This window comes from Rattus norvegicus, chromosome 4 (assembly GCF_021556685.1).
Source record: "Rattus norvegicus strain SHRSP/BbbUtx chromosome 4, alternate assembly SHRSP_T2T, whole genome shotgun sequence".
Taxonomy (NCBI): Eukaryota; Metazoa; Chordata; class Mammalia; order Rodentia; family Muridae; genus Rattus; species Rattus norvegicus.
The window spans coordinates 156,028,086-156,044,115 of NC_141537.1; the positions used below are offsets into that span (position 1 = coordinate 156,028,086).

The 16,030-nt window shown below is 43.6% G+C and overlaps 1 protein-coding gene across 8 annotated transcripts in view; it reads left to right on the forward strand.

Annotated features, from left to right (window-relative positions):
• The window catches only part of Cecr2 (CECR2, histone acetyl-lysine reader), a 108,143-nt gene that overhangs the window by 87,035 nt on the left and 5,078 nt on the right, over positions 1-16,030 (forward strand). For 2 of the 8 annotated variants that reach the window (XM_087658890.1, XM_087658892.1), the window contains 10 exons: positions 576-729; positions 2,583-2,712; positions 4,402-4,439; positions 4,525-4,616; positions 5,403-5,529; positions 6,581-6,969; positions 8,349-8,474; positions 8,586-9,429; positions 11,915-13,340; positions 15,144-15,255. In XM_087658890.1, the coding sequence (XP_087515016.1) occupies positions 576-729; positions 2,583-2,712; positions 4,402-4,439; positions 4,525-4,616; positions 5,403-5,529; positions 6,581-6,969; positions 8,349-8,474; positions 8,586-9,429; positions 11,915-13,340; positions 15,144-15,255 (3,438 nt within the window). The remainder of the gene's footprint in view (positions 1-575; positions 730-2,582; positions 2,713-4,401; positions 4,440-4,524; positions 4,617-5,402; positions 5,530-6,580; positions 6,970-8,348; positions 8,475-8,585; positions 9,430-11,914; positions 13,341-15,143; positions 15,256-16,030) is intronic. The other 6 variants (XM_087658891.1, XM_087658894.1, XM_087658893.1 and 3 more) reach the window with 3 other exon arrangements.

Consider the following 16,030-nt stretch of genomic DNA (forward strand, 5'->3'; position numbering starts at 1 on the left):
AAAGATGAAATATTGACCCCAAAACATAAGACCGCAGCTCCGTTGTTTCCTGTGTGTATGTCTATGCCTCCTGAGTATAGTATAGAGTGTCAGATCCCCTGGAACTAGCATTACAGTTGTAAGCTGCTTTGTGGGTGCTGAAAATCTGAACTTGGGTCTTCGGCAAGGATAGCAGATGCTCTTTACCACTGAACCATCTCAAGCCCATTTTGTTTTGAGCCATGGTCTCATTCTGTAGCCCTGGCCACCTTTGAACTCTGTCTCCCAAGTTCTAGGATTAAAGACATGCACCACTCTGTACATTTTGTTTTGGTTTTTTGAGGAGTCTTTTGATAGCCTGTGCTCTCCTTAAACTCATAGTCCTCGGTGATCTGGAGTGTATCTCCATTATGTTTTCATGTGTATATTCTGTACATTGATGCACATAGTCACAGGTAATGAAGTCAGTCTGTATATGAGGTATAGATCCTCTGTCTACTAGTATATGTTAGAATCTGTAAACTAGCTTTTAGTTCTGTGAAGAAGCCTTGCAATTGTTGTCTCTTTGACCTCCGTGCACTTTTTGGCCCTTACAGGAGACACCCATGCTCACCAAGATAGAAAAACAGAAGCGCAAGGAGGAGGAGGAAGAACGACAGCTCCTTCTTGCAGTGCAGAAGAAGGAGCAAGAGCAGATGTTAAAGGAGGAGAGAAAGCGGGAATTGGAGGAAAAGGTCAAGGCAGTGGAAGGTATGTCCCGGTTCAAGGGTGAGAACACAAGGCCAGATCATTCTTCATCAGCATCTCTGGTCACTTCTGTTTAAAGGTCTTGTCTTGTATTGTGTCATGGTTACTCATCTGAGTTCATTCAGTCTTGCTCTCTTTACATTCTTACAATCCAATTGTATTTGTCATTTTCAGTTTGCCTTTCAGTACCCTACTTTCTATTTGGATTTCTGCTGTGTCCTATACACTTTAGATAGAATTAAAGAAAGGGCATTAAGACATTAGCAACTATTTTCATAGATACAGTGGTATACGCCTAAGAAATGGTTGGTTTGGGTTGGTTGGTTTGGGTTGGTGGTAGTTCGCGTTCAGGGTTGTGTGTACCTCAGGCTGGCCTTGAACTCACTTTGAACAGCTTCCTGTTTCTACCTTCAGAGGTGCACCACTCAGATTATGTGGTGCTTCATGCCCAGGACTTCCTACGTGCTATGCAAGCAGTTTATCAAACTGAATTATATCTCTAGCCCAGATCTTTCTTTCATATAGCAAGTCAGAATGTTGCCATTGATGTTACTGTATCGGGTAGCTTTTTGACACTCAAACTGCAGTCTTGCTATAGTAAAGCTTTTTCTTTTGTTTATAGGTTGTTTTTGTTAGAGATAGGATCTCACTGTAGCTATAACTGACACGGATACCACAGCATAGACCGTCTACACAGGGATCCCCCTGTCTCTGTCTTTCAAGTGCTTATCTATAGGTTTACAGAGCAAAGGATAGCAGCCTTAGTTGCTTTCTTGGACAGTGATAGCATTTGCTAGCTGAACGTGTTTTGAAGTTTTCTCTCTGCATGCCCTCCCAAACCTTCTCCCTTTCTCTTTCTCCCTCCCTAAGATTTCTTTTGTAAGATTAATAATACTTATAAGACACCCCCCCCCTCGCCCCATGTGTGTATGTGTCTGCATCTGCATCTAATACAGTCTCATTATATGGTCCAAGTTGACTTAGAATTTGTAGCAACCTTCCTGCCTCAGCCTCTCAAGCACTCTAAGTATATGTGTGACCGCACACCCAGGGTGTCTAGAAGAGCAAATAATGCTCTTAACCACTGAGCCATCTTTCCAGCCCCCAAAATGACATTATTTTTATGTACCCATTCTATATCAGGCTCTGTTTTAGGTATTTTATGATAACAAACAACGGCTATTCTTTTTTGAAGGATCAGACCAGAATCAAGAGTTTAAGACGTGGGTATATAATAAGGCTGAGACTAACCTGGGGTATATGAAGCCCTGTCTTCAAAAAGGAGGGAAAAAAAAGGCATAGCAGAAGAGTTTCATGACTCTTCTGAGTGATAAAGTGACATTAACTGAGATTATCACAAATTCTGTCTGATGTGGTACTTCAATAAAATGAAGTTGCTTGGTGTATAACTGATGGTGCGCTCACAGAGGTCCAGGTGTATAACTTGGTGTATAACTGATGGTGTGCTCACAGAGGTCCAGGTGTATAACTTGGTGTATGACTGATGGTGCGCTCACAGAGGTCCAGGTGTATAACTTGGTGTATGACTGATGGTGTGCTCACAAAGGTCCAGATGTATAACTTGGTGTATGACTGATGGTGTGCTCACAGAGGTCCAGGTGTATAACTTGGTATATGACTGATGTTGCGCTCACAGAGGTCCAGGTGTATAACTTGGTGTATAACTGATGGTGCGCTCACAGAGGTCCAGGTGTATAACTTGGTGTATGACTGATGGTGCGCTCACAGAGGTCCAGGTGTATAACTTGGTGTATAACTGAGGGTGTGCTCACAGAAGTGCCAGGGAGCAGCAAGTACAGATGCTCACTAGGATTATGTTTGTGTGTTGATTGTAGATCGAGCTAAGAGGAGAAAGCTCAGGGAAGAACGAGCGTGGCTATTGGCTCAAGGCAAGGAGCTACCCCCAGAACTTTCCCATTTGGACCTGAATTCTCCCATGAGGGAAGGAAAGAAGACCAAGGACATGTGAGTATTTAGTAACAGCAGCAGTAGCAGCTGGCCACCCTATGCGCCTCTCTCCTGCTGCAGAGCCTGATGACCTGAGTTGTATCCTGGACCTACATGGTGTAGAGAAAGGACTACTGCAAACTGTCCTCTGATACATGGGCCATGATGGATCAGGAGTACACACACAATAAACAAGCATAATTTGTAAAATGCATCAAGCTAGGCAGTGGTCAGGTGGATTTTTGTGAGTTTGAAGTCATCTCTGGTCTATAGAGCTAATTCTAGGACAGTTCAAACTACACAGAGAAACACTGTCTTGAAAAACCAAAAGCCCCAACATTTAAAACTTTCTAGTGTTACAGAATCACTGGAGTTTGATTCTTAGCACTCACGTGGCAACTCACAAGTACCTTTAGCTCTAGGGGCATCTGACACATACACATGGTTAAAAATAAAATTCTTAGTTTTAAAAAGTTAAGTTTCGGGCTGGAGAGATGGCTCAGTGGTTAAGAGCACTGACTGCTCTTCCAGAGGTCCTGAGTTCAAATCTCAGCAACCACATGGTGGCTCACAACCCTCTATAATGAGATCTGATGCCCTCTTTGGTTGTCTGAAGACATCAACAGTGTACTCATAGAAATTAAATAAATTTTTTTTCAAAATTACATCTCTCATTTAATCCTTGTAACAGAAAGGCCTGTTTGGGAGACAATGGCTTTGATGCTAAGAAAGCATAGCAAGTGCTAGTGGTAGACCTTAAAAACCAGACCTGACTCAAATGCAACGTGTACATACATACCCTTTAAGTGAGTCTCTTCCCTCCTTGTAGAACCCTGCTGGCACAGGAAAAGATGGTTCTTAATGTCCCAACATCTCAGTGACATCAGAATTGACTATTAATGGGACATTGTTTATTGGAAGTGCATTTTACGTTTGGCAGTGCTAGGTATTGAACCCCAGTACTTTCATTTGCATGTAAGGCAGAGCTCTAGCCCTAAGACTCTAGGACTTACCATCTCACTCCCTCAGCTTCCTCAGTGCTCGGGTTACAAAAGTGTACCACCATGTTTAGTAAGTATTTCATTTTTTAAAATAGTTACCTTGGCTATTGCACAAAGTACCAGCAAGGCATGAAGGTATGCCGGAATAGAACCATGGCAGGGGAAATCAAGGTTTAAAAAGGAAAGTGCACGCTTTGAATCTCATCACTCACTCTGTGAGTTCCAGGCCAACCTGCTGTAGATAGTTTATTCCAGGACAGCTAGGGCTCATCTCAAAAAAAAAAAAAAAAAAACAAAAAAAAAACCCAAAAACAATTATTTCCATGTTTCCAGTCAGGGTGGCAATAACCCCAGCTCTGTAGAGACTGAGGCAGAATCTGAAATTTGAGTCAGCCTAGACTATATAACAATACCCTAACTTCATAAAAATAGTTAATATTTTACATTATATTAATAGTTACAAAGTTATAATAAAGTTCTGGATCATTTAAGCCAGTCTGTCATTATAGGTGGAATTCATTGTAGGGAATCATAGTCCTCTTTTTGCTACGGTCACCATCTCCCATCCTTATGTTTCCAGTGAGTTGGGATCAGTGTTTGGACTTATGAAGAATAAAAAGTACTGCTCAATCTGTATTTGAACCAAAAAAAACTAAGGAAAAATGGTGGTCCCAGCTAAACTACTTTTGTGTTTTGTGTTTCACAGCTTTGAACTGGATGACGATTTCACAGCCATGTATAAAGGTTAGTTCCATTCTCAGCTGTGGCCTTCCTGATGAACATCTTTGCATAGGAATGGATCAGTTATATTCTCCTTTGTGGTTTTCAGTTCTAGATGTGGTGAAGGCTCACAAGGATTCCTGGCCCTTCTTGGAACCTGTGGATGAATCTTATGCCCCCAACTATTACCAGATTATTAAGGTATCTTTTAAATTGTACTTAAGCATCTGTATCTTGCTTGGATTTTATTTTTCTATCGGACTAAGTACCGATGGTAACAGGCAGCTCTGTGGTGGTAGAAACTGTTTTACATCTTGGTGGCCAGCAAGAACTTAGGACTGGAAGTGGCTCATGGTATAACTCCTAAGGCCCCACCACACTTTAACTCACTCCTCCAGCTAAGCCCAACCTCCTAATGCTCTACAGCCTCATAAAGCCACACTTCTAGCTCAGAGGAGGACAAGCTAGTCAAACTCACTGTTCTATAATAAGTTAATTTTTTTTTCCCTCTTGCTTTTCTGCTTCCTTACTATCCAGGAGACAGACAGACACACGTACATACATGTACACATGCATGTGCGTAAGTGTTGTTAGGTTTTGTTTTGTGACAGGACACCATGTTGTCTTGGGTAATCTGGAACTCACTATGTAGACCAGACTGCCTTCAAACTCGGAAAGATTTACTGCCTGCCCCTGTCTCCTGAGTTGTGGGATTAAAAATGTGTGCTAGTTCTCTCAACTATACCAGACTCTTGGAGAGCTAAAAGGCCACTACTCTTCCTTACAGAAAGTGATTGGAGGGAGTATGTAGTTAATTGGTTTTATCTTGTTTTGAGACAAGGCTTCACTCTGTTACCGAGGCTAGCCTGGAAGTCACTGTGTATGAAGGAGGCACAGGCTAGCTTCAAACTTGTGTCAGTCCCCTTGAGTTCCAATGCTGGGATTAAAGTCACTATGCCACTTACAGTGTTGTGTATTCTGTTTTAGATCCCCATGGATATTTCAAGCATGGAGAAGAAATTAAATGGAGGTTTATATTGTACCAAGGAGGAATTTGTAAATGACATGAAGACCATGTTCAGAAATTGCCGAAAGTACAATGGGGACAGTAGTGGTAGGTGGCTTGAGGGCCTTCTTACTGGACATGTCTTTTGCACTGTTATAGTGGAGATGAAATGCTCTCTACACGATATATTTTGTCCTTCAGACTTTACTATTGAGATGGAATCTCTGTAGTCAAGTTTATCTTGGATTAAAAAAAATGTGTATGTTTTATTGTGCCTGCTACCCACTGTTGGGTCCTCTAGATCTTGGAATTATATATCATAATTGTCAGCCACCACGTGAGTGTTGGAAAGCCCAGGTCCTTTGTAAGAGCAACAGTTAATCTGAACTACTTCTCCTGCCCTAACTTGAATTTTTGTCTCACCAAGTATTAGAATCTCTGCTGTGCCACCTTGCTGGTTTCCTATTTTGCCTTAGGCCTACAGACAGAATATATACTGAGTTCTCATTCACCCTTATGGATAACAGAGAGAGGTCTGTCTGTGTTGTACTGGGCCTCCTTACCACAGACAGGATCAAATTCACCGTGAACTCATGTCATTCTGTTTACATAGAAGATGGGATCTCATGCCTCTTGGATGCTCAGCAAGCAGGGTACCACTGAGCAATGTCCCGGGCTGCTCCCCTCCACCTTTTTTTTTTTTTTCTTTTTTTCAGAGCTGGGGACCGAACCCAGGGCCTTGCGCTTGCTAGGCAAGCGCTCTACCACTGAGCTAAATCCCCAATCCCCCGGGCTGCTCCCCTTAAACCATGCATTATAGCTTTCTAATGGTTAATGCATCAATACAAAAATGCTACAGCCTGTAAAACAAAGCAGTTTCAATTATAGCGTGTAATAGTTTTAGTAACTTAGCCTAAAGTGTTAAAATTCCACTAATTTGAAATAACATAGTATAGTTAATATGTGTCACAGCCATACAGCCTTGGGCAGAACACTTACAGAAACCAGATCTTCATATTGTATCTATAGATTTGCAATGTAATATTTTCCAGAGGTAAATTAAACTCAGAAGAGTATAGTGTTCCTTATTTTCCATAATTGTCTTTTGTGTCCAATAAAGTATGTACCCTGGTGGTCAGTCTTCTTGTCTTCCTTCTAGAATATACCAAGATGTCTGAAAATTTAGAGCGTTGTTTCCATCGGGCCATGACAAAACATTTTCCTGGTGAAGATGGAGACACAGATGAAGAATTTTGGATCAGAGAGGATGAAAAACGGGAAAAAAGGAGGAGTCGGGCTGGTCGAAGTAGTGGAAGCCACGTTTGGACGCGCTCCAGAGACACAGAAGGGTCCAGCAGGAAACAGCCACCAATGGAAAATGGAGGAAAATCATTGCCTCCGGCACGCCGAGCTGCCTCCTCAGGGGATGATCAGAGTAGCAGTTCTATACAACTCCCTCCAGAGGTGGGCACATCAAATGGCCGAGGCTTTTTCCACCCCCTGCACTATAGTAGGGTGCCTAGCCAGGCACCCCCTTTAAACCAGATGGTAAGAAAAACTCACCTTCTAAGGCAATGTCTCCAAGACACTGCATTTATAGGAATCTAAAGGCTAGTAACTTACAATCTTCAGATAATCATAGAGAAGTGATTCTCAACCTTCCTAATGCTGTATCCCTTTAATACCTTTAATCTCATGTTGTAATGACCCCCAACATTATTTTCATTGCTATTTCATAACTGTATGAATTCTGCTGTTATGAATCTTAGTGTAAATGTCTGATTAGGCAGATAGGTGGTCCTAGGTGACCCCTTAAAGATTTAATGACCTGCAGGTTGAAAACCACTGCCATTGATAGTTTATTTTGGTTTGGTTTTAGTTTTAGAGACAGGGTCTCATCTAACACGAGATGACTTCAGACTTGCTGTATGTAGTAGAGGTTTTGGCTGGCCTTGAACTTTTGGTCCTCTTGTCTCTACCTCACAAATGAGATGGTTTTTCTATCGTATACCCTAGCCCTATGCTATCCTCTCTTCATTTAGACCCTCTTTTCTCTTAGTCCTTTGAATCGTGTATTCCCAAAGTGAGCAAAACTTGAAATTAGAAAGGTCTGATGATAGGGTTCTTATCAGTATTCCTGGCTACTTTGGAAGGCTATGTTTTGAGGATCACTTGAGTCCAGCGAGGCTAGCTTTGGGCCACATAGAGCTCGATCTCAAAAAGAAGCATAAAAGATATGAAGCACAGAACATAAACTCCATATTATGTTTAGAATGTTGAGATGTTGTTAGAAAGAGTTGGGGATGCAGCTCAGGTGGTAGAATCCTTACCTAGCATATATGAAAACGTGTTTGTTCCCAGCACAGCACACAGTGAGTGTTGTGGTTGCACACCTGTGATGTTAGCACGGAAGAGATGGAGACAGGCCCAGGGGGCAGACAGGCCTTCAATCCCAGCACTCGGGAAGCAGACACAGAGAAACCCTGTCTCGAAAAACAGAGAGGGAGAGAGGGAGACAGACAGATAGTCAGACAAGACAGAAGGATTAAGCTCAGTTACACAATAAGGTTGAAGCCAGCCTGGCTTCATGAGACCCTATGTTAAACATGTGTAAGTGAATAATAGAGAGATTGCTTAAAATTGCTCTAATTGTAGTGGGGAAGGTTATTTTGTGTGTGGGTTTTTTGTTTTTTTGTTGTTTTTTTTTTGTTTTTTTTTTTTGTTTTTGTTTTTTTTGTTTGTTTGGTTTTTTTTGGAAACGGTAAGAGAACAACTAGTCTTTTTCTTGGAGAGAGAAGCTGCTTTGGAATTGGAGGCTGTTCCTGGCCATGGTGCATACTAATATATTAATAGCAATCCTTAGGGAATCCCTTGTTTCTTTGATGATTCTTCCCTCACCCCCTTTCTGCTTTACTTATTGCTTTCAGAGGCCAGCAGCATCAGGAACATTTGGCTCTCTACAAGGATCAGATCCCACCAACTTACATGGCTCCTCTCGAATCCCAGAGGTACCCCCAGGAGAGCCCTTGCAGCACCCGCCCTTTGCTATACAGGTAAGCAGTCTGCAAAAAGGCAGCTGGGAAAGTCCTGCAGCAGTACTGGGAGAGAGCCTCTTACGTGTCTGTCTGTTCTGTGACCCACTCTTCTCTCCCTTCTGTTGCCAGGCTCCAGTTGGAATTAGTAACCACCGAGGGTCCCGGCTCAGTGCTCCAGAAGAGAAGATGTGTGGGGGGCTGACACACCTTTCCAATATGGGATCACATGTCCCATCCTTGCAGCTTGGGCAGATGAATTGTAACAGTCAAGATGGAAACATATATCCACCAGCTCCATTCCAGGCAGGATTTATTCCTTCTCGGCATGGTGGGACTCCAGCCCGACCACCAGACTTTCCTGAAAGCTCTGAAATTCCTCCCAGTCACATTTATCACTCATACAAGTATCTGAATCGAGTACACCCTGCTGTTTGGAATGGGAACCATGGTACTACAAACCCTGGACGATTGGGGCCAGATGAGAAGCCCCTCGTGGGGCCAGGAGCCTCTCACCACCCTCATGCCCTTGGTCATATGATGGATGGCCGAGTGATGAGACAACCTATCCCACCAAACCAGTGGACTAAACAATCAAGCTTTCTACCTCCCGGAGTTCCTTCCTCGGGGTATATGCAGCCACCCTGTAAGTCTGCTGGACATCGATTGCAGCCACCTCCAACTCCAGCACCAAGTCCTCGGTTCAGAGGACCCTCCCAGGCCCTGCGGGGGGCACAAGGAGGGGAATCCATGATGGACAGCCCTGAGATGATTGCCATGCAGCAGCTCTCCTCCCGAGTCTGTCCCCCGGGTGTGCCTTACCACCCCCGCCAGCCCACTCCTCCCCAGTTACCTGGTCCCTTTCCGCAGGTAGCTCATTCTGCATCAGTATGTGTGTCAGCGCCCAAGCCTGCACTAGACAACCCTGGGAGTACACAGGAGATCAGCGAGACACAAGAGCCTGAGGGTGACCGAGGTAACTTACAGTGTCTTTGAATTTTTTCCCGACTTTTGTCTTTTCATGTAGAATATGGAGATAACATATAAAGTGATGTCAAGCCTTTCCCATAAACTATTCAAGTTCCGAATAACTGAAGTCCTTTTAGGTATAGAGATATCAAAAACAATTCATGAATTTACATGGATTACATACAGCTAAAAGGCACTTACATTTGAGAAACACTTTTAGGTTTGTTTTGTTGTTGTTTCTTTTGTTTTGCTTGGTTGGTTTTTAAGAAAGAATTGCTCTGGCTCTGGGTCCTTTATAGAAGAGCAGACCAGCTTCCAACAAGATTCTCCATACCTCTACTTCTGAGGGATGTCCACCATGCCCAGCCTCTTTTTGAGACGTTTTTATGTAAACTCATTTAATTATGTAGACTAATTAGCCTTTGCACAAGCTGTTGCCAATATTCTTAGGTTTGTTTTGTTTGTTTTTAATTGGAGGAGGGTGCTTGTGGGGAGTCAGAGTATACCTTTTAGAGAGTTGGTTTTCTCTACTGTGTAAGTCTTGGGGACTGTATTCAGATTCTCAGGTTTGGCAGCAAGTGCCTTTACCAGACGAGCCATCCTGATTGCCCTGGTCTGGGCTCTTTCTGCATATCAAGCTCATTCGTGGTCCCTCATGCCTCTGCCTCCCAAGTGCTGGGATCATTGGCTCTTAACACCATGCCCCTCCTCTGTGTGTGTGTGTGTCTGTGTGTGTCTGTGTGGTATTTCATTTTGAGTTCAAGAATAATTTTATAGTTTAAAAGAAAAGCCACAGAACAACCTAGCTGTTAAGCGTCAGCTGCTATCCAAAGGAGAAGAATAGAGAAGGAAAACCATGTCATTTAATCTGGGATAGAAACTGTCAGACACATGGCGAATAGTGGCAATGCTGTGAGGAGGGAGGCTTTAGAGAGTTAAGAGAGCCCTAAATGTTGGGGGTGGGGATCTTAAAAGTGTGCTTAGAGAAGAGATAGAAGAGCCTGCTGTGGTGCCTTTTCCAAGTGTGTACCTTTAATTCCAGCCCTTGGGAGGCAGAGGCAGGTAGATCTCTACAAAGTGACTTCTAGGACAGCTGGGTCTATTACACAGAAGCCCTATCTTTGGAAAAAGAAGAGAAGAGATAGAAGAAAAAGTTACACTTTTTCAGAATAATTCAGAAAATCTTGGGGCTGGGGATTTAGCTCAGTGGTAGAGCGCTTGCCTAGGAAGCGCAAGGCCCTGGGTTCGGTCCCCAGCTCCGAAAAAAAGAACCAAAAAAAAAAAAAAAAAAGAAAATCTGCGACTGATAGCCCTGTAAGGCTGTTGTTCCTAATCTTCTACCCAGCATCTTTGTTTAAAGTTGAAAAATTGAGGACACAGTGGTTTGCTGTTCAATAGTGAGAAACTAATGCTTAGTTTGAGTCCATATAGGAGAGCAACATCATGCATGTTCTTTGTGTAGTTCATGTGTAAGTTGTGAGCCTTTGTCACTCCTTTGTTACTTTGTTACTGTGTGCTCCGTGTGTGTGTGTGTGTGTGTGTGTGTGTGTGTCTGTGTCTGTGTCTGTCTGTCTGTCTGTCTGTCTGTGTGTGTGTGTGTGTGTCTGTGCGTGAGCATGCGATGGCCTGTAGAGGTCGAAAGAGGGCATCAGATTATGTGGAGCAGAAGTCACAGGTTGTTATGAGCTGCCATCTGAGTACTAGAACTGAATCCAGGTCCTCTGCAAAAGCAGTGAGCACTCTGAACCCTGAACTGTCTGTCTATCCTCAGCACTGTCGTCTTAGATGGAGCACCTCATAGTACATTGTGACCATGACAGTCTTGAAAGTGATTGTTATGAAATGTTTTCATTGTTTTAATTATTTCTTAATCATGTCTTGAACATAACTGTGGAGAACAATGAATTCTAATGGTTGAATTCTAATGAATTCTAACAGTTTTTCAGTAGTGTTGTTTAAAGGCCATAAAGATAAAACTTGAAAAACAGAAAGGAATCCTTTCTTGTGTGTATGCTTAGTATCTGATTTTGTTTAATACTTTGCTAGGGATATGACTCACTTGAACTTTTAGGGAAGATGATAAAAATTCCACATGAAATTGATACTAGAGCTTAAGCATTTTATTTTATTTTTTCCTGGAAAAGGACCACATTCTCTTCCACATATCAGATTCCTCTACCTGGGAGTCCGGAATTATGGGTTATCTCTTGGCCTCTTTCTAATGTGAGTGGGACAACACAGGAGAGACCCAGATGTATCTTTTTTTTTTTTTTTTTTTTTTTTTTTTTTTTTTTTTGTAGCTTAGATGTGTGCAGTGTTCTGCCTACAAAAGAATGTGCAGACCTTCAAACCATTGCACCTTTCAGAGACTCACAGCGTCACAGTCTCAGCCTTGACCCAGTTCATCTGGCTGCTTGCCAAGGTCCTCCATTACTCTATTCCTTGATGTTGCCATTTCAACATCAAGTTACTACTGTTCTGTTCTCCCCCAGCAGAGCCTGTGCCTGGACTTGAGGAGAAAGCAGCAAGCATTTGTTCTTCAGAAGGGCTATACCTCAAACAGCTACCTCACCCAGCACCTCCCTTGTCAGCCAGCTGTACCAGGCAAAGTTCACCACATGAAAGGGAAACAGAGGACTCCCAACTCAAAAGTGATGCTTCAGACTCTGCAGACACTTACAAAGCATCAAAGAATAAAAATCCTTGGCCTTTGGACAATAGCTACAACAGCGCAGCTGTGCAAGGAGCGCTCCATGGTGGCAGAGACCTCGCCATAGTGACAGAAAGAGGGAATCTACCTGAAAATGGGGTTGTTGGTGAGGCATCTCCCTGTAGATCAGAGGGGAAGGGCCTTGGTGGTAGCGGTTCAGAAAAGCCACTCTGCCCCAGGGGTAAAACATTGCAAGAAACCGTTCCATGTACAGGACAGAATGCAACTACACCTCCTTGCACAGATCCCAATTTGATGGCAGGCACTGTGAACCAGTTTTCTCCCTTATACATGCCTGGCATAGAATACTCTAACTCAGCTACACATTACCCTATGAGTCCAAGCTTGCAAGGCTTGGGCTCTATGATGGGAGCAAAGTCCCCAGGATCACAGCCTCAGTCCTTCTCTCCCAGGAGTTTCCAGGCTAACGGTCCCCATCCTGGACTCTTTCCCCGGTACCGCCCCCAACAGGGAATGAGATATTCCTACCAGCCTTCTTCTCAGCCTTCCTACCACCCCTATCAGCGGACTCCTTATTATACATGTCCACAGGGCTTTTCTGATTGGCAGAGATCTCTCCCTTCCCAGAGAAGCCCAAGTGGACCCCCAGGGAGTCACCCTCCACGTCCCCTCTTCTCAGATAAGAATGCCTTGACTAGTCTGCAAGGTTGTGAGACACTAAATGCTGCCTTAACTTCACCAACTCAAATGGATGCAGTGGCTGCTAAAGTTGTTCCACCTGATGGACACAATTCTGGTCCAGAAGAAGAAAAGATGGATGAATCTATGGAGAGGCCAGAGAGTCCCAAAGAATTTTTAGATCTGGACAACCATAATGCAGCTACCAAGCGTCAGAGCTCACTGTCCACCAATGACTATCTCTATGGAGCCCCACCACCACCTCTGAGTTCAGGGATGACTTTTGGTTCATCCGCTTTCCCACCCCACAGTGTGATGCTGCAGACAGGGTCTCCGTACACTCCTCAGCGGTCAGCCAGTCATTTTCAGCCCAGGGCATATGCATCCCCTGTGCCTGCCCATCCACCTCCCCATCCAGTGGCTACCCAGCCCAATGGCCTCTCTCCAGAGGGTCCCCTCTACTGCTGTCAGGAAGAGGGCTTAGGTCACTTTCAGGCTGCGATGATGGAGCAGACGGGCACTGGAAGCGGAATAAGAGGCTCATTTCAAGATGCACACAGACCGCCAGGGTAAGGTTGCATTAGGTTTCTCTGAGAAAATAACAATAGCTTTAGGAATCAAGATAAATCGATTGAACAATATCAAGAAACATGTGAATTACAGACTTGACGGGGACCTAGACAGTTGTCTTTGCCATTTTCTTCCCCTGGTAAAAATGAATCAACATTTGGACTGGTTTTTGTTTATGGTGGTAGATAAATACCTCTGTGAATTAGTATTTAAATTATTATATTTTTATGTTAATTTTAAAAAATAGAAAATATTGGGGTGGTTGTTTATCTTTGAAATCAGGGCTCACAGTGTAGCCCCTGCTGGCCTCAAACTCTGAGGAACCATTCCGCTTTAGCTTCCTAAGTACTGGGACTATTAAGTGTGTACCACTGTGCCTGGCCTGTCAGGAAAGATACTGATATTGCACACTTAATAACTACAGTTTGAAAGCTGTGGGCAGAGGCTGGTCAGCATTGTTGCCTAGTTGACTCGTTTCTGACCGAGGTAAAAGAGGGTCTGCTTTGGGAAGCCTGAATCTGCATGGCTAAAGGTGTGCTTGTCTCATTCTTCCCCTATTGCTCAATTTTCTAAAAAAAGTTGTAATAAATCAAATGTTCTCGTGAGAGTTAGTGATGATGCCTTTAAGAAACCTATTAAATGTGGTTGTTCACGCCTTTAATGCCTTTAGGCGGACCTCAGAGCAGCCTGGTCTGTATAGATGGAGTTCCTGGACAGCCTGTGCTGTTACACAGAGAAACCCTGTCCTTAAAAACCAAAAGAAAAAACAACAACAAAAATTAATTTATTAGAGGTGGGGTGTATTGGGGTTTCAGAGCACCAGCCCACATGGGGTACTTGTTCCCATTGATAGCACCACCCAAAAGATGGGGGAGTGGCTACACATAATAAAACGATCTACCTGATATCCAAATTAGTAGGTCACAGGAAAAAAACAAGTTCACAGTATAAAAGATAAGCCTGACTGTGGATTCAAACCTATAATCCTAGCACTTAGAAGTCAGACTAGGTCAGCCAGGGCTACATAAATAAGACCCTGTCCGTTTTTTAAGGAGAGGAAAGAGTTCGAGGTTACCACTTTACAATGTCCAGCTGAACTACATATAACTGTCTAGCCAGGCATGGTGGCACACACCTTTAATCCCAGTACTCAGGGTGTAGAGGCAGGTGGATCTCTGTGAGTTAGAGGACAGACAGCCTAGTCTACAGAGGGAGTATAGGACAGCCAAGGCTACACAGAGAGGCCTTGTCTCAAAAGACTGAAAGTTAAAGAAGAAGAAAAGAAAGCCTAATCACCAAACCATCCCATTCAAAAGCTGCTGAGTGCCCCCCACTGCTGCTCCGTCTTCTTACAGCAAAATCTCTGCCCACTTTTGACTTGTTTGTGATTGTTCTTGTCTGTTTGAGACAGGATTTTGCTGGGTAGCCCAGTCTGGTGTGGAACTCAACAGCCTCATGCCTGGCGGTCACTGCCACATCCTTAAATTCCCTCTGTGGCCCTGGGATGTCTTTCAGAGATTCGCTTCCTTCTGTTTTGATTTCTTTCTGCTCCAGAATCTAGTCAAGGCTCGATTATTTATTTTCATTTGGTTGTGCTGTCTATATAGTCTCTGTATACAAATATTTTGTATCTTTAATATCTTTGACTTGTTTCTTAGTTCTGGCCAGTTTTCCAGGTAGTTTCCCTAGTGCTGGGTTTTGTTCATTGGCCCCTTTGTTTAGGCTGTGATCTGTTTGATAAGTATCTCTGTTCTCTTAGTAGTTCTTCATTAACTCTTACCTGTGCCTTGTTCTGGCTGTAGATTGCAAATGCATCCAATCCAGTCACAGTCCTTATTCCCAAAGACCCCGGCACCTGCAGCATCACCAGAACAGTTGCCACCACATAAGGCCCCAACACTTCCTCTGGATCAGGTAAGGATTATTAAAAACTAGAGTATTTCCCAACTCCTGACAGGTGTAAGCAATAAAAGCAGGTTGGACATCCAGGGCCCCAGGTGTCAGGTTTCTAGATGTTGGGATATTAGCATAGACTTTACAAGTTGATAAACTTAACCTGAACACCTGAGCCAAAATGCTGCAGAATGTGACTTTATCACTGTGTCCAGGCTTTTAAAGTTTTGGATTCCCTAGACATTGGTGCACACCTAGTGGCACATCCCAGCACTTGTGAGTTCAGGACAGCCATGGCTCTGATTGGTGGCTGGGGAGTGGGTGGATGGAGTTGGATTTCACCAGGAAGTGGTAGTGCCAGGACTGGAGAGCCAGAGAGGCCAGCAGATCTCATTAAGTTTGTGGCTGGCCTGCTCTACAGGGTGAGTTACAGACTTAGGAACTGCAATGTGCTTGCTAGAAATTGAACCTGGGTGCTCTGGAAAAGCAACCAATGCTCTTAACCGATGAGTTCTGTCTCCAGGCCAAAGGAGACGTTATCTTAAAAGAAAAAATTGGGGGCCTCAGTATTGGAATAAAGAATGTTCAACCTGTACCTGACTTATTTTTCTGAGAATAGGGTTTGTTTTTTTGTAGGGACTGAATATTTGTACATTCAGTTTTATGATCCTGGGGAATCCAGCTCAGGAGCTCATAGATCTCACCTGAGGGTTTTGGTTATGCCTGAATTTCACATAGCTTTTGAGTGCACTCATGGGGATCTGTTTTGGTTTTTGTATTTTTAGGCAGAATCTCA